General features: G+C 32.9%; 2 protein-coding genes and 1 long non-coding RNA gene across 3 annotated transcripts; all 3 read right to left on the reverse strand.

The window, feature by feature from the left end:
• Window positions 1-321: 321 nt before the first annotated feature.
• Window positions 322-1,548, reverse strand: LOC124826390 (F-box/FBD/LRR-repeat protein At4g26340-like). The gene is made up of 2 exons (XM_047299216.1): window positions 592-1,548; window positions 322-465 (listed from the first exon to the last, which is right to left on the reverse strand). Exons 1-2 carry the CDS (start codon window positions 1,546-1,548, stop codon window positions 322-324), a joined length of 1,101 nt encoding a protein of 366 aa, XP_047155172.1.
• Window positions 1,549-11,761: 10,213 nt separating this feature from the next.
• LOC148199686 (uncharacterized) lies at window positions 11,762-12,570 on the reverse strand. Its single transcript, XR_015785633.1, has 3 exons — window positions 12,342-12,570; window positions 11,916-12,248; window positions 11,762-11,836 (listed from the first exon to the last, which is right to left on the reverse strand). It is a non-coding gene; the product is annotated as an uncharacterized LOC148199686 (long non-coding RNA).
• Window positions 12,571-15,747: 3,177 nt separating this feature from the next.
• LOC148199687 (F-box protein At4g09920-like) lies at window positions 15,748-17,226 on the reverse strand. The gene is made up of 3 exons (XM_088112758.1): window positions 16,294-17,226; window positions 16,031-16,174; window positions 15,748-15,870 (listed from the first exon to the last, which is right to left on the reverse strand). The coding sequence occupies exons 1-3, from the start codon at window positions 17,224-17,226 to the stop codon at window positions 15,748-15,750; spliced, it is 1,200 nt and encodes a 399-aa protein (XP_087968884.1).
• Between the last annotated feature and the right edge of the window lie 6,309 nt (window positions 17,227-23,535).

The raw sequence follows: 23,535 nt of genomic DNA on the forward strand, positions 1-23,535 counted from the left end.
TAGTGATTGCTTACCAAAGAAAAGATTAGACAAATATTCAGTGAAAATATTATCTCTATATATGTGTCATCTGCTTGAAGACTTTAACTTAAGCATGAATTTTACCCACAACATCATAATAATAGACAGTTGTCTTTTAAAATAAAGATATTCAAGCTAAATATGAACAAAGCCGCTTAGGATAAACGATGTAACCAAACAGAAACACACAGCCGATAATTTGTTCAAGAAGAAGGGATATATAAACTGAATTAAAATTAAAATTTGTAAAAGTATTTATTTAGCCATGTGTATGGAATAGACTATAATAGGGTATAACTTTCAAAAATTTATGACCTCAACTTCTTTCCGTTCAGAGTTTTGAAGTAAATACTTCATCAGCACTTTTCTTCCTTTAATCTTTTTCCCCTTCAATGTCTCCAGTCTAACAAAGCGCGGAGGTAGAATTCGTGGATCTGAAACACACTACAAAATCAGAGTAAACTCAGCATATGTTTTAACGGATAATTAAAATGATTATGATTATATTAAAAACAATTGACGTATAAGAATGCAAACATTGGAAGAAGAAAACACAGAAAAGTAACTCACACGTAGTATTGCTCTAAGAACATACTCAGAGAGTGTCAATATCTTTGCATAGGAAATTATTTTCAGCAACTTTTGAACGTTTAGATGAGAAGCTCTAGTGATCCCAATGTTGGCTTCTTCTAAAAGTGCAAGATCACACGTGGAGTTCACATCATGAAAGGTCGTCGAACTTCTGATATCGAGATGGGTGAGATTCGAGGTAGAAAGCAGAATCTTGTACTTTGCTTCGAAGTTTTTTTTCACGGTGAAACGAGAAAGGTTTGGGTTTGATATGACGAGGACTTTGGCAGGGTTCTTTATAGAACACCCCACAAGGACCAAACTGTTCAACAAGAAACAGGATGAGAAGGGTTCAGAGTACTCATCATTGTCCCCTGCGGCGAAAGAGACATGGGTGAGATTCAGGGTTTTGAGTGCTGGTAGTTCTAGTGATTTTGGAAGTTCCAAGATACGACAAGCATATTGCTCTGTAAGAGTGAGAGTGAGAGATGTGAGATAGGGTGAAGAAAAGGCAGGTATGGAATAATAATATTGCTTTGTAGGTTTACTATCGGAATGGAGTATCAAATTAGGCACAAAATGCAGAAGAGAAACGAAAAGGCAAAGAGAATCTACTGTTACGTTGTCGCATGCTTCCAAATCAAGATGATGCACGCGAATGGAAGTGTCTCTCTGGGCGAGAACGCGGAAGACAAATTGGTTGTAAGTGACGACGGTTTTGAAGTCGCGGGGTCTGAAACTCAGAGCGGTGAGACATTTCCAAAGGTTGTTCCATCGCTTTGATAAGAAAGAGGTTCGAACTGCGGTAACTGTGTCCACAAAATGGATGATGTGAAGAAGAACATCGTCGGGCAACGCACTGATAAAGTCTTTCTCATCTTCTCTCTCTTTCTCACTTTTCTGTTTCTCCTTGGTTTGTGTCTTTAACTCTGCCATGCTCTCTTTCTCTTCTTCCATGGTTGAAAGGAAAAGAAGTATTAGATTCTTGAAATACCTAATATGTATAACCTTCCTAAACCAATGCGAGATTCAAGGAAACTGACAATTGAAAAGAAAAAAAAAAATTATACTTTCAGATACAAATTTTTCAAATATTTGATATTGTTCTTCTTTACCTTTTATTTCTTTTTCTACAAAAGTTTGTTTTTTATAACCATCCAATGTCTGTTAAATAAATATAATGTGTATTGAATGGTGTTAATAGATTATTTAAAAAATATTTTTTTAAGTTTTAAAATATAATTTAATATTTCTAAAATAAAACATGTTTTTATCAATATTTAAATTTTTAATACAAATAATTATAGCAAATACTTTTTAATATACAAATATAATGTTGTCAATCAATTTATATTATTTTATTCGTTTTTCTTTCTTATAAATTTATAGCATACGATAATTGATAGTTGTGATATTAAACGTGGAATGACCCTTACTATTAGATTATACTTACAGGTAATAGTTAAAAAAGTACTTTTATTTCAGAACGTAGTTTTTAAAACTTTCTCTACCCGAATATTCTTCTTATTTATATTTTAAATTCCTACTTTTAGTATAAATATAGAAATGGAAATTATTGTTAAATATTAAATACATCAAAATAATAAATATAATTATATTTATAATTAAAATGATTTGATATTTATAATAATATTTATTAACTTCTAAAATAAACATAAATTAAAAATTAATTAGTATCTTATGCATATTTAAATATTTATTGTTATTATTCGGTGCACTTTATGTTCATTGTTTGCAATTAATAATTTTAAATGTTTCTTTTTAAACGTGTGCTTATAAATATCTTCAGTTAGTATATTTTTATTAATTATTTTAATTAATATATCAATTCTTTAAACACATAACTTTTATAATTTTGAGTTGTTTATCTCATTACTTTTAAAACTTTTATTTGTTTTATTTGTAGATTATTTATTTAAATTTATATTATCATATCTTTCATATTATTAATTATATTTTATATCTTAAACTATTTTCAGTTAAGTTTTAATAAGGTGTTGGTTAAAAAAAGTAGTTAGCATTGTAATATTAAAATAAAAAATAATAATAGTAACAGAAAAGATATATTAAATATATTATTACCATTAATTTTTTGAAGTATAATATTTAATGACTAAAGTAAATATTGAAAATATGATAACTAAGATAAAAAAGTATAATAAATAAATATAAAATTATTTTTTATGTTAGACATTAAGAATTTAATTTATATATAAAATTGTTTTCTGTTATCAGAAATTATATTTTAGAAGTGAAACTGCTTTCTTAAATAATATGAGACTTTATTATTTTAATAATAAAATGTTTAAGAATAATTAGAAATATTATTAAAAAAGTCTTATTATTTAAATGAATATTTTAAAATAGTGAAATTTTAAAATAACAAAAATTTTTAAGTATAATTATAAATTAAAGAAGTTTCATTATTTAAAAATATTATCTTTCTATAATTTTTTATTTAGTGGGAGTTAGTCACTTTTGTTTATTTGTATTTTATTTTTTTCGTATGTATACATTCTCATGGACATTTTTTTTGGTTAAATAAATATATGATTTATTATTCAGAAATTACACTCTGTATGTTAAGGTTATTTTATTGGTCCCATTGAGATAAAGTAAGGATAACTTGAAAACAAATGTATATATGTGACCTTCATGTAATTTTGATGCTACACATTTCATGCTGAATCCATGCATTTGATTCTGCCAACATTAATGATCATTCTTAGGTTTGATTACAATTGATGCAATAAAAATTGCTTTTACATGCCGATATAATCAATGAACAAGAACTTTGAATATGCTCAAGGTATATAATGACAATTTTGAACTTATAAAGTCTAACACATTTGTAAGAATTTATATGGACATATATATTTGTGACATATGGAAGATTGTTAGCAATTTAGATCATTCATACAGATACATAAATTATACATACATATATATATATATATATATATATATATAATATGTATGTGTGTGTTAAAATTATAAAGTGATCTAATTAAGTAAATATGACTAAGAACATATATGTCATGAAAGGATTATTGTGTAGCAGTCATAAGTAGTGTTTTAATGGGTTAAATATGTTTTTAGTCTCTCAACTATCATGCGATTTTAGATTTGCTCCATCTTTCAAACTTTGGTACACTTTGACCATTCACCTTAAGAAACTTTAATTTTTAGTCCTCAAAAACCAATTATATTAAATTTAATTTTATGTGGCTAACGGTATACCACGTATGATGTCAACTTACTTGCCCACCGTGTGCCAGATTGATACTAGCATTGTACACTCAAAAACTCTCATTCTTTCCACAACCATCACCACCATAACGTGGTTACACCCCTTCCACCATCATCATTTTCATCTTCACACGACTTTCGCGTTGCCATGGCAAAGCAAACTTGCAAACATAAACCACCATCGCGGAACCAAATCAAAGTCTAGAAACCTTCATCTTGCATCAGTTCATCTTCCTTCACCACTATAGAGACCCAAATCAGAACTCAAGAACACCAAAATCACATAATCCTAAATAATTTTCAAAAGCTTCTCCATCGTACATCTTTCTTCTCATCGCAATCATCAATTTCAATTTCAATTTCAATTTTACAGTTGAACCTAAACAAAAGAAAATTACTGTCTATGATTCAAGATTGGATGAAAAGGCGTTTGGAACATCTCCTACAGTGAAATTTGTTGTTGATGGTGTAGATGCAGGGTCTTTAAACAGCTGACCTGTATCTTTTCTCAAGGTTTGTGTTCTGTGCTGTCTTCTGCAGTGAGGCACTGTTAATTTCACATTTGGTAACTCTTTGTAATGTGATATCATGATAGATATATGAGGCTGGGCATATGGTTCCTATGGATCAACCAAAAGCTGCACTTGAGATGCTTAAAAGATGGATGGGAGGGAAATTGGCCACACAGAGATAATTAATCTATATACTCTTCTTAAAACCAAAACCAAACACACATGAATAGTGATCAAATCTATATAATTAATCTATTTTGAACTTGTACTCGTACTAATTATTTCTGCAATGTGCATCATTCTCATAATTGCGGACAATACCTTCTAGGCTATCATTAAGCAAAAGCTCCTCGAAGGCTCCATCAAGTATGCATATTCAATTAACCTATACTTTTATTCTGCTATGTCTAATATTTTACTCTCACATCCCTATTTAAATTGATCTGAGACCCAATCTCCCTTGGCATGTAGGGGTTAGAAAACCCACTGCCAGTAGCTCTTCTTCGGCGAAGCCCCTTAAACGTTGGCAATAGTTAGGATGCGTCTTGGATGCTGTAGAGTGCTTATTTTTAACATAGCTATAGGAACTTTTTATTTATGTTAGGTGCTCATTCTAATTACACTGTACTAAGGCTCAAGGTTCAGCTCATTTCAGCAGCTTCAATCTGTTATTGAATGAGGCGATTTGCAAACTGTAGCTTGTAATCAGTTTGTTATGTAAAAAAGCATCATGGCCTTTTTATGCCATGTTACTGAATCTGCTGTATTTACAACTTCTCATTCAGTAATGTTATATACCATGTTGTTTATGTAGCAGAAGTTGGGAAATGTGACGAGTTCATCAAGCATGAAAACATTTAATTTGTAACCACTAACTCGAATGGTGAAAATTGAGTCTCAGTTTAGGTGTTAGGTCCTTTTGCCTAAAAAAAAAACTGATTAATAGTCAAACTATTTCAAAACTGGAGATGTAAATTGAACAATTTTCTCATCTTTGTAATCCGTTGATAAAGATGTTTTATATGGATTTGATTGGAATCTACAAATCTCTAGCAAACAGTTGACTGGTCAAAATCATATTCAGTTTAAATTTCCAAAATTCTGAAACCGGGGCATTTAAATGGTCTATAGGTATTTTACTTTTATCATACATATAATTTATTATTTTTTATTGAGTTTAATGACCATGTACAATGAATGCAAGTAATTAAGGAAATAGGAAAGAATGGGGGAAGGTTTCCGCCATTGGTAGTAGGTGGGGACGGTTTTCAAGTCGCCGGAAACTCAGAGCGGTGAGACATTCTAAAGGTTGTTACATCGCTTTGATAAGAAAGAGGTTCGAACTGCGGTAACTTATGTGAAGAAGAACATCGTCGGGCAATCCACTGATCAAATTTTTCTCATCTTCTCTATCTTTCTCACTTTTCTGTTTTTTCTTGGTTTGTGTATTCAATTCTACCATGGTTTTTTCCTCTTCTTCCATGGTTGAAAGGAAAAGAAGTGTTAGATTCAGGAAATACCTAATATGTATATCCTCCCTAAACGAATGCGAGATTCAAGAAAACTGACAGCGATTTTTCTTTTCATAATAGATAACTGAGAATATTAAGGTAATTGAAAAAGGAAAAAAATATACTTTCATTTTCTTTTTCTACAAAAGTTCGTTTTTTTATAACCATCCAAGGTCTGTTAAAAGAAGTCTTGAGTGTATACAATCCAGCATCAACTATATCAATCATCCTCTTGTTGTGTCTGTCTTGTATAAAAGATTGATTGTCAAGAAATATTAGTTGACAATTATGGACTGTAGTAAGCTTGGAAACATATATATATATATATATATATATATATATATATATATATATATATATATATAAAAGATTGAAATTAAATTGGGGAAGATATAAGACATTAGAAATAGACAAAGAATCATTAATCTTTACTGTTCCAGAATATGAGGCTGTGATTTGTTGTCCATTTGGTAGTTTTACTGTGATGGGATCAATAGCCTTATAGGATGAGTATATAGCCTTATAGGATGAGTATAGATTCAGGGAAGAAGATACATGATCACCGGCTCCTGAATCTATAATCCATAGCATGAAAAATTGGTAGCACATTACCTATAAAAGAAGTATTTGGAGAGAAAGTTGTACCAATTTGATTTCTGTAGGAAGTAGTTGTAGAGGATCCTAATTGTGCTTGTTGTTGCAGCAGGGCTATCAAATATTGATATTGTTGAGGAGTGATTTTTAACTCATTCGAGTCAGATACTTGAGTGTGATCAATGGATCCTTTAGTGTTACTTGTGGCAGCATTGTGTGGCAGCATTGTTCACCATAACAGGTCTGTGCAGTTTATGCCTAGGAGGGTAACCATGCTTCTTAAAGCATTCATCAAGAATTCATCAAGAGTGTGTCCAATGATATTGCAAAAAGTGTAAACCTTTGAGTTGTATGAACCTGAATTTGATCTTCCGCCAAAGCCTCCTCTATTCCTCTTATCCTTTTGTTGTATGAGGATCCTGAAGATCCTAATGGATAACCATTCTTTTTGTAACAATTTTTAGCCATGTGGTAATCTTTTCCACAGAATGTGCAAGATACCTTGTTACTGGCATTTGTTGTGGCTGCATTTAACTTACTCATGATAAGATTCTGATTAATGGCAACCATGAGTTAGTTTGTAAAAAAACACAAAGAAATCAAGAAGGGGCAACCCAATGAAGATCAGAGGTACAACAAAACTCTTCAATTGAAGAGCTCTGATACCATCTTAAATAATGAGAATCATCATTCAAACTAAGTATTGAGATTGTAGAGTAAGAAAAATAGAGAAGCAAAAATAGTTTGTGTATTATCCCCATACATGCATAATGCATATACAGATATTTATACATTAAGATTATAACAAAATTAATTTTAATTCTATCTAGTCTACCAATTATATCAACAAAATAATAACACAACCACTAGTACAAAATATGCTTTTAAACTCGCACAATAGACCTCTTTTTACACCAAACCGCTGCCTATTGAGACACGGTGGCAGTTTCGTAATTAACGAGACCTTATAGGCCTCGGTTCAGACGAGACCGGTGCCAAAAAGAGATATCACTTCGGTTGTGAAGGCAACCGGTGCCTAATTATCAATGTCTGACGCAGTTTCTGACGCGGTTAAGAGAAACCCGAGGTGAAAGAGCTATACGACATCGGTTGGTAGGAGAGACCGAGGCATAAGCCTCTACTGCCTCAGACCCGAGGCATATAAGCCTCTCTTTTTTTCCCAAAATTTTCCCCAAGTTAACCTAGCTCCCTCTGCGCTCTCGCCTCCCCTGGCTCTCCCTCCCTCCCCTGGCTCTCCCTCCCTCCCTCCCCTGGCTCTCGCCTCCCCTCCCCTCGCTCTCGCCTCCCGCCCCTCGCTCTCGCCTCCCGCCCCTCGCTCTCGCCTCCCGCCCCTCGCTCTCGCTCTCGCTCTCGCCTCCCGCCCCTCGCTCTCGCCTCCCGCCCCTCGCTCTCGCTCTGGCTCTCGCCTCCTGTCCCTCGCTCTCGCCTCCCTCCCCTCGCTCTTGCCTCCCTTCGCTCTCGCGTCCCTCCCCTTGCTCTCGCTCTCGCCTCCCTCCCCTCGCTCTCGCCTCCAAAATCTACTGCTAGTGCGTCGCCTCTGGATGAAAGAGCAACCGATGGTGGTGCGTCAATGGTGGCGGCAGTGCTAGGTGGTGATGAACGGAGTGTTTTCTGTGCTAGTGTGTCAATGGATTTTTTGGTGAAAAAGGTGAGTGCGATTGGGGTTTGATGTTGATGGTGGTGGTGCAAATTAGGGTTTGATGACGGCGGAGGAGGAGGAGAAGCGACGGAGGAGGAGAAGCGGCGGAGGAGGAGAAGCGGCTCTGTTCGGTGGTCGGTGGTGTCTCTGTGCCGGAGAATGTCTCGGTCTGAGAAGGTGAGATTTGGGTCTGTTCGCTGCATATGGGTTTCTTTGAGAGCTTAGAGCTCGTTGCATCTGTGTTGGGTTTGACCGTGAGGTAGATTGAGGGCACTGGATGGCAGTAGACTCTTGGATTGGGGGCAGATTGAGCTTAGTTGGGTCTGCAATTTTGGATGGTAGTAGACCCCATGAACATTTTCTGTGCTTTCTGCTTCAGTGCTTTCTGCAACTTCCTGGAACATTTTCTGGAAAATAAAAACCACTATACGCCTCGGTTCAGGTCCAAGCGGGACAATAGAATCCAAGATATTGACTCGGTTCAGCAGAAACCGAGGCAAAATCCTATCGGTTTTTGGCTCGGTTCGCAACCGAGGCAAAATCCTATCGGTTTTTGGCTCGGTTCGCAACCGAGGCAAAAAGAGATAGATTTTTTACCTCGTCTGTATATGCCTCGATTACGGAACCGGTGCCTATAACCGAAAATAACCGAGGTCATATTCCTTGAATGCACTAGTGAACAAGCAAGATTTTAAATCCTAACAATTTATTAAATCATAACAAATATTAAATCCTAACACGAATTTACAAATCTCTAACAAAAAGTTGACTGGTCATAATCATATTTAGTTCTAGCAAACAGTTGACTGGTCAAAATCATATTTAGTTTAAATTTCTAAAATTCTGAAACCGGGGCATTTAAATGGTCTATAGGTATTTTACTGTTACCATACATATAATTTATTATTTTTTATTGAGTTTAATGACCATGTAGTATGAATGCAAGTAATTAAGGAAATAGGAAAGAATGGGAAGGTTTCCGCCATTAAAACACTTTAAAAGGTTTTCCTTTTCGTTTTGAAACAGTGGGCAGTTTCAGCCATTAAAAATTCTGCTTAATTTCTTTGACTTGTTAATCCATTCACACACTTCTTCGAAAGAGAGAAGATACACTGCAGGGAAATGGGGAAGGTTATATTTGTCAGAATGCAAAAAAAGCAACCTTGCAACGATGAGGAATAAGCTACAAGCGCCGCCATGGCTCCATCACCGGTAACAACCGTCGTGGAGGTTCAAGACCAAATGGGTCACACTCGTACGATTCCTTTGCCATCAAGACCTTTCTTGTTTTCAAGGGAAGAATAGAAACGTAACACACAACTAAAATAAAAGATGTCATCACACCTGATCATGCTTTAGTCATCTCAGACCAAATTTAACTGCGTTAGTTTTAGGGAACGAAAATTTATAATAATTCAACTGCGTTAGTTTTAGGAAACGAAAATTTATAATTTTTTTTAAGACAAGGCTCAAGTGTATCAAAGTTTGAGAGACACTAAATCTAAAATCAGTTGCTATATAATTAAGAAACTAAAAATATATTTAATTTTATTTTAATTTGTTGAGGGATCAAATTGAAACATTGCATATTACAAAAGGTATAGGAGTCACTATCCCATACACTAGTAAAAAATAGAGTTTTAAAATCGCGTATTATACCTCGGTTTTTGAAAACCCGAGACATATAAAAACGCGGTGGCAGAAATGTAATTTTAGAGACACTATATGCCTCGGTTCTTTTAAACCCGCTTTTAAAAAGAGTATACTGCACCGGTTCTTTTTAAACCCGCTTTTGAAAAAAGTATACTGCACCGGTTCTTTTTAAACCCGCTTTTGAAAAGAGTTTACTGCACCGGGTTGGAAATAACCGAGGCCTATATTTGCCTCGATTAGGGTTAAAGTTCAAAACTTTATTATTCACTCTCACTATTCTTCTTCCCGCAACCTCTCAGACTCTGCTCTCATATCTCGCGCTCTCGCTCTCATCTTTCACTACAAAAAAGTAGGGCATTACCGAAGGCCAGAAGCCCTCGGTAAAAGCCACAGGTCGTCGATAATGGGTGTTTACCGAAGGCTTATCGACGGCCAAAAATCCTTCGGTAAATCCCTTGTCGCTAACAATTACCGAGGGCTTTCGCCCTTCGGTAATTACCGAGGGCCAAAAGCCTTCGGTAATTACCGAGGGTCAAAAGCCTTCGGTAATGACCAAACGAGGGTATTTACCGAAGGGCAGAAGCCTTCGGTAATGACCAACAGTGGGCATTTACCGAAGGGCAAAAGCCTTCGGTAAATTGCAGAGCAGGTTTCAGAGAAATGGCATTTCCTGTGCAACCCAGACCTGTATATCAAATTTCAATTACAAGTTCGGAGCTCTAGTACCAACTTGAAAGAAGATTGTTATTCAAATTGATTAATTTTAAACAGTACAGCGGTCTCTATAAATAGAGAACTTAACCCTACAGTAATAATTACAAAGAGATCTCTATAATCTTCTAAAAACCTATAACAACTTCTAGTACCTTCCAGTAAAACATTTAATATTCTACCAACTACCATTTAATATTCTACCAATTACCAATGGCCTCCTAATATTTGCAGATGAAAGACCTAGTTTCCTTCTCAAGGCTTGCTTATTCTCTACTTTCCCGTGCAGATCAGTTGCATTGTACTGGACTGGAAGAAATTCATCAGTGGCAGGATTCCATGCATCAGGATTCCCTGCATTTTTATTGGAACAACTTTTTTAAGACTGAAAAATTAGGAAGAGCACTAGTTTAAAGTTAAATAACGTTGAGAATGAATTGTATGTCTCTCTATCGTTTTCTTAATATATAGAAAAACAGAAAAATCCTCGTAAAATTAAATGCAAATAATTTCCAAACCATGCCAATTTGCAAATTGGATCAGCTAACTAAGTTCCCTTCTGTTAGACAGGTAATAATAACAAATTCCAAATGATGATACAAAGACATAGGCTAGAATCCTACATTATTATTAGTAGCATAGCCCTTTTTATTCTTGTTGAGAACAAAATTTACAGAAAGCTTAAGTTGTTAGGTGGAGCACACCTGCACTTGAAAGCTACTTGGGCTTGAAAAATGAACAAAATAAATTCTCCCCAAATCAAATTCTAAAGTTGATTTGAGACGCAGAAGTTGCAAAATCAAATTCTAAAGACTCAATATGTCATGGTCAAGAACCAACTCCCTTGAAAAACATTACGTGGAGACATCTATATGTTTGTGCCAACATGTGTTGTTGCCTTATTATTTATATTAATTAATTAAAGACAAAAGATATTTTGGTAGAACTAGAAAATACATACTGCACTAGAACAAGAAATAAACCATACCTCTGCAGTTCTCACTTCTTGGGCATAAGTAGGTGAAACTGTTGTCACAATGTTTGAGAAAACAATCCCACCCTGATCATGAAAGGAAAATCTCTATTACCTATATTTATTGAAGATATATAATATGATCAGTAATATTTTATGACCTTACCTTGACAGAATTAACTCTATCCCGTGCTGAGTTGTCCTGCATTTTATCTGATTGGTTTAGATTCTGGCTAACAAGACCACATGAGTCTAACTCTGAAGCTGCTGCAGTCCCCTGATACTTAAAGTTGTGGCATGTAAAGCATATCCTAGCTGAATTTAATCCTTTATGTACAAATATCTCCCAGTACAGAGGAGCCTAGCAAAGAAACAGATATGCCATACTATTAGTAACTGAAAGAGCAAAAATATGCTAGAAAGAACTATACAGCTCATACAATAAATGCTGTCTGCCAATCATGGCAATGAATGATATTTGGCTTCTTGCCAGCTTGCAGAAGAAACTCAAGAGCAGCACGGCTAAAAAATGAAAATCGTCTGAAATCATCATGCTCGCCATAAAATTTTCCTCTCCAAAAGAACTTAGAAGGATGCTGGGGCTCAATAAAATAAACAGGAAGACCTGCACAGTCAAAGTGAAGTTACTGAACCAGTAAAAGACAATCAATTAAAACGAAAATATCTAATAAAATACCTACAACACTGCCAACCCAGATTTTACTTTTGTATAATTGGTGATCAAAGTATGATTCTATCTCCACGCTCAAAGCCTGAATGAATAATCACATTATTTCAAGTAGTGCAGGATACCAACTACCAAGACTATCAACACGTTCAATTATTTTCTTAATGAAATGGCATACCCGTAAGTTGCAGACACGATCATATTGCTTACAATCATATTTGGGAAGCACAATTTCAACAAGGTGTCCTTTCTTTTGCAGTGCAGGTCTACACAAATCATACATATGACTTACCAACACATGACAGTATATGACAATAGTTCACTTATAAAGCAAATTAACTACATAATATAAAATTAAATAAATAGCAAGTCAGTAGTTTACAGTGAATAAGCAATACACACCATATCAACATCAATGGTCGCTACACTATTCCAGCTAACACTATTCCAGTAACAAAAATGCTTGTTTGCACGGACTGAACAACAAATCCATACATGTTATTCTAATTCTATCAAAAACTGAATTCATTATGTTACACACCAGTTTCAATAGTGTTAACGCACATGCTAATCATAAAATCCAAACTGTTACACACCAGTTACAGTGCCACAAAAACAAAAAATGCTTCAGAATCATGAAACAAATGCTACAATATCAATTAAGAATCAAGTCTCTCAAACAACAAGTGGATCACAAAATTAAAGCATTGATACATCGATTACTATTTTAATTTCAACTGAAGAAGGGATCTTCACTCAATGAAGGAAAGACTAAAAATACGTACTGCTTGAGTATCAAAATAGAGCACGCTCGTTTTGAAGGCCAAACTGCAAGTGGCCAAAGACCTAGCCGACGCGGAGATTCCGACGATGCCGAGAACAAGGCCGCGACAGCGGCGCATCCCACGGCAGAGAGGCTGGACGAAGCCGAGCCAGCCGGATTTCAAAGATCCCCATGACGGTGTCTTCGATCTCCTCGGTGCGCGAGGTGTCGACGTGGACGAGGCGAAGGCCGAGGTCAGCAGCAAGGGCGGAGTCGACGGCGCGGTCGGCAGAGTCGACGGTGCGGTCGGCGGAGCCGGACGATGAGGTGGTAGGAACGGAGGCGGCTCTGGGTGGCGCGGGAGGTAGGCGAGGGAGTGCGGGAGAGTTTTAAGGAAGACAAAATTTGGGAGAATGGGAGAGAAAAATCTCAAATTCTAATTTCATAAGTCGAACCTTACACCGACGGCCACATTCTTTCGGTAAAATCACTATACCAATACCGAAGGTTAAAGTCCTTCGGTAAAATCAACTTTATCGAAGGCCAAAAGGCCGTCGAAAATATACCTTCGGTAATTAATCATTTTCTTGTAGTGTTTGCCTCCCTCCCTCTGATTTCTCCTCTCCACCAAACCCATCATCAGCGCCGCAAGCACCGCCGGCCACCACGCACAAACCTGCAAGCACCGCCATTCCACCTCGCCTGCTACTGCATCGCCTCTCGAGTGAAGAGCAAGCGGTGGCCAGATCCAGATCCAGATCCAGATCCCGTGCCAGTGGTGGAGTCGCTTGCCGCTTGCCGTCAGGAGCCGCTTCGCTCTCGCCGCTTGCCGTCGGTCGCCGCTTCGCGCTCGCCGCTTCACGCTCGCCGCTTCACGCTCGCCGCTTCGCGCTCGCCGCTTGCCGTCGGGAGTCGCTTCCCACTTCCCGCTTCCCGCTTGCCGTCGGGAGCCGCCTGCCATTGACGATTTTCAGAAACTGGGAAATGGGGTTTGAGGCTGGGTTTCAAAAGTATGAATCCTTGGTTTCTTTGATTTTTCTTTTCATTTGTTATATGCTCTGTAATATATTTGAACTATTATTTTCTGATTTTCTGATGTATCTGAACTTTAATGCTTTGTAATGATTTTTGGATTATATTTTCTGATTTTGTTTCCATTTGTTATATGCTCTGTAATGAACAACATGAATTCTTTCATCCCAGTGGCTTTTGTTATATGCTCTGTAATGTATCTGAATTGATCTCTGTAATGAACTTTGGTGCTCTGTAATGAATCCCAGCAGGTTCAGCAGTATTTTGAATTTTTTTTTTATTGAATTTTCTAAGATACGGTCTCGGTTCAAAGAAAGACCGAGGCAAAAACCGACCGATCTCTTTTTGACTCGGTTCGCAACCGAGTTATTAAATTTATCCTTTTTACCTCGTCTTTATATGCCTCGGTTGTAGAACCGGTGCCTATAAACGAAATTAACCGGTGCCATTTCCGTGTCCTGTACTAGTGATATGTGAGAGGACGTTCATCTTGTCACTAAATTTGATTTTCTCCTATGATGGAACGAAGAGAAAGAAATTATGTGAGAGAAAGAAATTATGTGAGCGTGCGCACATACAGAGACTATGACCATTTATGCAATCTCGGTAGGTTACTTCTTTTAGGTTTCACTATTTCAATTTGGTCCCTTAACAAATTAAAATATTATTTTTTTTTCTCTACATAATACATTTTATGACATATATGTTCTTAATCACGTTTATAATTAATTAATAAAATATAATAACATTAATACATGATTTGTTATATATATATATATATATATATATATATATATATATATAAATGACCTAAATTTAAAACAAATTATACTTGTTAGTCCTATTACTGTCAAATCACAAGTTTGAAATAATTATCAAAATTGTTATAGTACCCAATAATATTCAACATAATCTTGGTACCGGCAATCCGAAATAAGGAACACCAAATTACCATCCCATCTTTCTTCCGTGCAATGCTCTATGTGGAGTAACATGGCAAGTTAATTGTTGAATTAATAAGAAAGAAAACTTGGGATATTTTAAGATAAACTAATACCAAATACAGAAATGTCAAATTCTCTAGTGTTCATTTATGTGGGACGAACTTCATAAACCTTCACAAAACACAACCCATATAAAAAATCACAGTAATTAATTAAGTTATCTAATGTAATGTTTCAGCACATTCAAGGGTTTTCATTCACGGAAAAAGAAAAATAAATGGAAAACAAAACCGATAAAAGAAAATATAAGTCAAGATAGTGCAAATTTTTTAAGGTTGATAATGCTACGTTAAAAAAAATTTGACACAAATAATTTGATTGTTTAATTTATTTATTTTGATTATTTTTATTAAATCTTGATATCTTTAAATAAATATAAACAGAATCTTCGACCAAATACATATAATAAAAACTAAAAACATATAAAATATCAATGACTTAAAATAAAAACAAATCTTTAATATGTTTTTAACTTATATCAAAATAATAAAATAATAATGAACTTTAATAAATAAAAAATCAAAATTACTTATTCATATTTTATCTTTATTAAAATTAAACTAAATATTACTAAATTCTTATAAAATAAAATTTAAATAAAATTACTAAGAAACATATGAAATTTAAGTTTATTACGATCTCCTTTTACTTTAATTTTTGGGAAAAGTAATCATAACTTACATTTGAAACTAGTATAATTTTGTACAAATATATTTATATCATTCACCTTTAATGTTCAAATTAAAGAATGAAGAAGCCTGAAAAAATTGCCACCTTAAGCCGCCTTATCTTTTATAGAAGCAGATCGCTATAGTTACGAAATATGCAGTTCCTTTCTGAAAGGCATTAATGGCATAATCAACCTGTATCCGAGCCAAGGGAGTTACCATGTCTCTTTCCTGGATTATCTGGAATGAAACGTAACAACTAAGATATTAGTATGGTAAATAACCTTCATTAAATACTAAGAAGGAAATATAAAATGAATTAAAATTTGTAAAAGTATGTATCTACCTTAGAATATAGAATAGAGGTTGTAAAGAGGTATAACTTTCAAAAATTTATGACCTCAACTTTGGTCAGTTGAGAGTTCTGAAGTAAGTACTTCATCAAAAATTCTGTTTGGTGAAAGTTTTCAACCTTCAATGTCTGTAGTCTAACAAAGTGCGGAGGTAGAATACTTGGATGATGAAACATATCTTTGTGCGCAGCCTACACAGTCAGAGCAAACATTTAATGATACTGTGATTAAAAGATCATGATTATATTAAAAAAATTGACGTGAGAATGCAAACAAGGGGAGAAGAAAACACAGAACAAAAGTAACTCACGTGTAGAATTTCTGCAAGGACGCACTTAGAGAGCATCAATATCTTTGCATAGGATAACATTTTCAGCAATCTTAGAACGATTTCATGAGAACGACACATAATGATCTCAATGTTGGCTTCTTCAAGAAGCGCAAGATCACACGTGGAGGAGACTTCATGAAAGGTATAGCAACTTCTGATAGCTAGATGGGTGAGATTCGGAGTAGAAAGCACAATATTGTATATCTCTTTGGAGCACCTTGTCATGGTGAAACGAGAAAGGTTGGGATTTGATATGCTGAGGATTTTGGCAGGGTTGCTCAAAGAACACCCCGTAAGGAACAAACTTTTCAACAAGAAACAGGATGAAAAGGGTTCAGCGCACTCATCATCACTGTTCCTTGCGGTGAAGGAGACGTTAGTGAGGCTCAAGGTTTTGAGCGCAGGTAGTTCTAGAGATTGTGGAAGTTTAAAGATAATACGGTTTGAATGAACGAGAGTGACAGATGTGAGAGAGGGTGAAGAAAAGATGATAGGTATGGAATAATGAACAACTTTTGTAGATAGGTGAAAGAGAAAGATTCTCAAATGTGGGACATAATGCAGAAGAGGAATGAAAAGGTTGAGAAGCTCTTTTGCTGCGACGCATGCGTCGAATTCAAGACTATGCAAACGAATGGAAGTGTCTCTATGGGAGACAACGTGGTGGACAAACTGGTTGTAGTTGACTAGGTTTTTGAAATCGCAGCGTCTGAAGGAGAGAGTGGTGAGAGATTTCCAAAGGTTGATCCATCGTTTCGATAAGAGAAAGGTTCGAACTGCGGTAGCTGTGTCCACAAAATGAATGATGTGAACAAGAACATCGTCCGGCAACGCACTGATGAAGTCTTTCTCATCTTCTCTCTCTTTCTCACTTTTCTGTTTCTTCTTGGTTTGTGTCTTCAATTCTACCATGGTTTCTTTCTCTTCTTTCATGGTTGAAAGAGAAAGAAATGTTAGATTCATGAAATAGCTAATATGTATAACTTCCCTAAACGAACGGGAGATTCAAGGAAACTGATAGCGACTTTTCTTTTTATAATAGATAATTGAGAATATTAAGGTAATTTAAAAGAAGAAAAGAAGAAAAGAATTATACTTTCAGATACAAATTATTTCAAATATTTGATATTGTTCTTCTTTACCTTTTATTTCTTTTTCTACAAAAGTTTGTTTTTTTATACCCATGTAATGTGTATTGAATGGTGTTAATATATTATTTAAAATATATATTTTTTAAGTTTTAAAATATAATTTAATATTTCTAAAATGAAACATGTTTTTATCAATATTTAAATTTTTAATACAAATAATTATAACAAATATTTTTTAATATACAAATAGGCTTAATTTTTCACTTTCGTTGGATAACATGAATTCAATCCTATTTCTAAAAGTCTTTGAAATATGTTCACACTTAACAAATTTTAGAAATAATAGTTAAAAAAGTACTTTTATTTCATAATGTACTTTTTAAAACTTTCTCTACCCGAATATTCTTCTTATTTATATTTTAAATTTCTACTTTTTGTATAAATATAGAAATAGAAAATATAGTTAAATATTAAATACATCAACATAATAAATATAATTATATTTATAACTAAAATGATTTGATATTTATAATAATATTTATTATCTTCTAAAATAAATATAAATATTAAAAATTAATTAGTATCTTATGCATATTATGTTTTTGGTGCCTTAACTTTTAGCGAAAATTGGAATTAGTTCCTCTTTAAAACTTGCCTAATTTATCCCGAAACTTTAGAAATGTGTGAATTTAGTTCTTTTAACTAAATTTTGTTAGGTTTATTTGATGTTTCAAGTGCATTTCATGATAGCATTTGAGTTATTTATACCGTTTGACACATTTTTGCTTCAATGTTTCCTGAGAAATGCGTTTGAAACATCAAATAAAGTTAACAAAATTTGGTTAAAATGACTAAATTCACACATTTTTAAAGTTTGGGGACTAAATTAGTCCAAAGTTTTGAAGAGGGACTAATTCCAATTTTCGCTGAAAGTTAAGGGACCAAAAACATATTTAACCCTTATTGTTATTATTGGGTGCACTTTATTTTCATTGTTTGCACTAATAATTTTAAATATGTTTGTTTTTAAACGTGTTTTATGAATATTTTCAATTAAAATATTTTTATTAAATATTTTAATTAATATATCAATTCATTTTAAACACATAATTTTTTATAATTTTGAGTTCTTTATCTCGTTACTTTTAAAATTTTTATTTTTTTTATTTGTAGATTAATTATTTAAATTTATATTATCATATCTTTCATATTATTAATTATATTTTATATCTTAAACTATTTGCATCTAAGTTTAAAATTAATTACGTTAAATATATTTGAAACATTTGGTTTAATAAGGCGTTGGTTAAAAAAAGTAGGTAGCATTGTGATATTAAAATAAAAAATAATAATAGTAACAGAAAAGAAAAGATAAAACAAACCACTAGTACAAAATTTATATCGAATTTAAAAAATTTCACGTTAACTTAAGGTTGAATTTTTTGTTATCAACATCAAACAATAATAACCAACAACAAAGAAGTTCAATCAAACAACAACAAACAAGTTCAACAAAAGAACAACAAACAAGTTTAATAAATAAGTTCTTTAAAACGAAAATAAAAACTAGCCAGAATAAAATTTCGGCAGAGTGAGAGAGAGTGAGAGAGAAAGCAGAATGCGCCTATGAAGGACAAAAGTACGAAAATAATCGGTTAAAACAAACAAAAATCATACATAAAGTAATTAATTAACATGCATCTGTATCAAATCAAAGAAAGATTACATGTGAGGCTAGTCAAATTTCTTTCGAGAAAAGTTTGAAGAGGATATCCCACGCTAAGTCATGCTCAAACTTTTATTGAATGCACTAACCTTTTGACCTTAAATTTAAAAGTCATTCGACATTTTATATCTTTTTACGTCGAATTACAAAAATGTCTCCGTTCATTTTTAGCGTTGATTATCAATGGTTTGACGTTGAACGTGTAACGTTTTACGTGGTTTTTGTACTAGTGAATATATTATTATCATTATTTTTTTGAATTATAATATTCAATAAATATAGTAGATATTGAAAGTCAGATTATCTTTAAGATAAAAGTATAATAAATAAATATAAAATTGTTTTTTATGTTAGACATTATGAAATTAATTTATATATAAAATTGTTTTATTATCATTTAGTGGTAATATGATAATTTAGAAATTATATTTTAGAAATGACAAGTGTTTTAAAACAATGAGATTTTATTATTTTAATGATAAAATATTTAAGTATAACTAGAAATATCATTAAAATAAAGTTTCATTATTTAAAAAATATTTTAAAACAATGAAACTCAATTATTTTAATGATAATTTTTTAAGTATAATTATAAATATAAAAAAAATTCATTAAATAAAAAGATATTCTATCTTTTAATAAACTCTTTTCCAACAACCACTGGTGCAATCAAGGTATACTGCCTCGGTCATTTTCTTACTATTTGTTCATCATTTTCTTCGTCTAAGTAGATTGTTCCTTGCGGTGAGTTCATCAAGATTAATCGATTAGTTTCTATGTTTGAGGTAAGTTATTTTTTCGCTCTTTCCTCCTCTTCATCACTTTATCTAGGTTGCATGTGACCTTGTGGGTTTTTTTCTTAATTTTTACTAATCAATGTCTTTATTGACATTGTCAGATCGTTTTGAATATTGTCTAAGCTTAGAAAAGGGTACTACGCAAGTTTGGAGATGTTTTTGCTGTATACTTAGTTAAGTAAGGAAAACTAATTTTGATATCTAATGTGTTAGTTTTTCTAATTTTGATGATTTACATGTTTCTACTGTTTTGAATGTTGAGAAAAAGTTTGGTTTTTGATATGAATCCCTTTTGGAGTGTGTGTTTCGTTTTGTATGAATTGATTGATAATTTATGTCGGGTGTTTGGGATTGTTTGGGTGTGTGAATAAGACAATTGAAATCTAAACAATTGAGGGATTGATATCTTATGAAAAATTGTTTTGATCCAAAATACTGAAAGAAGAATACCAAATTTATCAGTTAGACAAGTCAAATTTTGCTCAATCACTGAACAAAAATGTTGGTTTCTAACCCCGATATGCAGGACGGGGAGCATTTGAGCTCTAGGGCACTGAGTTCCACATTATAGAATTGAGCATCTTATTTTGTGAATGCTTTTGTCCTGATTGGCAACAAGGCTATGCTGAGCACCACTTTTACGAGAAGAATTGAATGCCACTTTTTGCGAGATGTTTGGCGTGGAGTGCCACCGGTTTTATATTTGTCATATTTTTTTCCTTTGGTGGTTTGAGATAAATTTATGATTGGTCTTATTTTTGTTTATGATTTTGATTGTTATTTAATTGAGGTGAAATTATTGTATAAGCATGTATGATGGTGGTGCTTAAGATTATGCATTGGTGTATGAGATTTAATAAGAAAGTATTTTGATACTTTAACAATCTATGATCGTAGGTAATGTTACATACGAATTTTTTCGTATGTAATTGTATATAAATTTTTCTGTATGTAATTACATACAAAAAATCTGTATATAATTACTTTTTTTAAGTATTAAATATTAATTACTCATTTAATATCATAAAATTTGCACATTAAGAATTATTTAAATAATTAATTTAATATAAATTATTTTTTTCTACAAACTCAAATTATTCTACTAATTTTTTCAGAAAAAAATATATAAATCACACTTAAAAAATTTAAATATGTAAATAAAATGTATAAATGAACCAAAAGTTAAAATAATATAGTATATTTAGAAGAATAACTTCAAATAATTAGCATAATTAAAGTGTATAGTTAAAAGTGTAATATATATTTACCCGAAGTCAACTTAAAGGTGAAAAATGGAATAAAAGGTTGAAATAAACGAGTCAAAATGTATACAATCTCTGGTTCAGTTTTCATGACAAGAGAACAAAGAGCATCTCTTCTAGCAAGATCTTGAACTTCTAAGTTCTCTGCTCCGTTTTTTGAATAATAACTTTCATTGTTACATGGACTTAGAGTAAGGTTTTCTATATGTCTATTTTTCACAACTTTTTTGACAGTATCCTGCACATCAGAATTAAACAATATCCATAACTTATTATTAAAGACATAAACACAATTAATATTTTATTAAGAAAAGTGTAAAAAGTCAATAATATTAGTGCCTCATGGAGAACTCACCCAGAAATGTTACAACTAAGCCCTATTTCTTGGGATAACTCCTTCACAATGAGTGGATAATTGATCATCAAAATTGTACTCTGCATTAAAATATATCATCCATAGAAGACTATTAGTCTTAAAGCTTTCAAAAGATAGCCAAAAAGAATTCAAAAAATTCTATAAATGGATTATATAGTATTGCCTGCAAAAATCAAGACCAAATACTTCAAAAGTAAATCATATATACAATGTTAGAATAGCCACTTTGTAATCCAGATGCACATGTACAACAACAGATTCTACACAAATCTGTCATATTTTCCTAATTGCATTTCTCTCATAAACAGAGAGGATAAAATGTCGAACTTGTTATAGTTCATTGAGGGCAAGGAAGAGGGAATAACCAACATCATGAAGAAATCACACAAATAGACACAACGAAAGTTGCAGAAAAATAAAATCAATACTACTTAGAGTACAGTGAGAAAACTAGGGTTACTTTAACCTGGTTTAATCATATAAAAATTTATAAATTTAATCAAAGTAGATTCTCAATCAAACCTAGAAACCCTTAAACTCATATATGCATGTGGATTCAAACACCTTATGATGCAAAAATCATTGTTTTTAATATGATTGAGAGATGAAAGACATAGAAAAATAACTCAAATCAATAATCAAAAGAAATAAATTCATCAATTCAACTTAACCTCAGAATCCATAACGAAATTACATTGGAATAGCCTTAGGAGCCAACCCTCCATGAATGGAGTGAAACACATGATAAAATAAAAGTGAGAGGAGTGATGGATGATAGCCTCCAGTGGAGGAATCTGAGAGAATGAATGAGTTGTGATTTCTACCTCCCTTGGATCTCTTTATATAGGCCTTTATACAGGGCTGGATTGGACTTGGACTTGAATATTCTTTTGATAAAATCTTTTATCTTATATCTTTCAAATACTCATAAGATTTAATTAGTTGTTAAGAATATGTGATAGATATTTAAATCAGTTATCAACTGAATTGTCCTTGAAATTTCTTTTACGTCCTTCTTAATTTTCCAAAATTGTAGAAAAACCTCTGAAAGTTCTTCTAATGTTGAACATTTCATGCATACAACTATGATACATATAAGTTTTTTAATTTTTATTTAACTTTTGGAATATTAGTATGATTACTTTTAATAATACTTAACTTTATTGTTATAGGTACATGGACACCATCACAGTGGAACAAGGTCGGGCAACAACGTTTGACTTTCTTGAACCTCAGACCATTCAACCATCTCGAAACACATTAGATTCGAGACAATCATATATGCAAACAATGATGGATGAGTCTAAAAGAGAATTGTATATCGCGTCACACATTGATGATATGTGTTTCTCAATATTGTCAACTTTTATCAAAATTTAATCAATAAACTAGTTGTTGGTACATATTAGGGGCCATTGGCAAATGATATATAGTGATCATTCCAAAAAAGGCACAAGTTGTATGGTTTTGTTCTCTTCATATGAAGATGAAATCAGATTTGAAGTCCTTGTTATAAACGTAGGTATTACATACATTAATATCAATTCATTATGATATTAATATATTAACTTATATTTCTAATGTTTCAAATTTGTTAAGAGTTGTGGCTAAGCCTAGAGCACAACAAATTGAAATTATATATCCTAAGGTTGGAATTTGTTGCTCTTTGACTTATTAATTTTCGTAGTCAAATTTAAACCATTACATTGACTAAGTTCTTTCACATGTTTAGTGTAACAAGCAAACATATTCTTGGGCATGTGGCTACTACATCATGTCATGGATGAAGACAATAATATGAGCATGAATCACAACATATTGGACTGAAGTAAAAATTTACACTTTAAATCTTACAAATACCAATAAACTTATTTGAATGAATTTAATAGTAAAATTTCTTTGATTTTGCACCGGTTCAACAATACCAATTCATTACCAAAGACCGTAATAAGGAAGATAAGAGGGGAAT

The sequence above is a fragment of the Vigna umbellata genome, chromosome 4 (genome assembly GCF_029865625.1).
Source record: "Vigna umbellata cultivar VRB3 chromosome 4, Vumbellata_1.0, whole genome shotgun sequence".
Classification (NCBI taxonomy): Eukaryota; Viridiplantae; Streptophyta; class Magnoliopsida; order Fabales; family Fabaceae; genus Vigna; species Vigna umbellata.

Excerpts from the sequence above, each read along its gene's own strand:
- LOC124826390 (XM_047299216.1), bottom strand. The coding sequence starts at position 1,548 with ATGGAAGAAGAGAAAGAGAGCATGGCAGAGTTAAAGACACAAACCAAG. Across the intron at positions 466-591 it reads TTCTTAGAGCAATACTACGT|TGTGTTTCAGATCCACGAAT; the intron begins GTGAGTTACTTT and ends CTGATTTTGTAG.
- LOC148199687 (XM_088112758.1), bottom strand. The coding sequence starts at position 17,226 with ATGGTAGAATTGAAGACACAAACCAAGAAGAAACAGAAAAGTGAGAAA. Across the intron at positions 16,175-16,293 it reads TCCTTGCAGAAATTCTACAC|GCTGCGCACAAAGATATGTT; the intron begins GTGAGTTACTTT and ends CTGACTGTGTAG. Across the intron at positions 15,871-16,030 it reads CTCAACTGACCAAAGTTGAG|ATAATCCAGGAAAGAGACAT; the intron begins GTCATAAATTTT and ends GTTTCATTCCAG.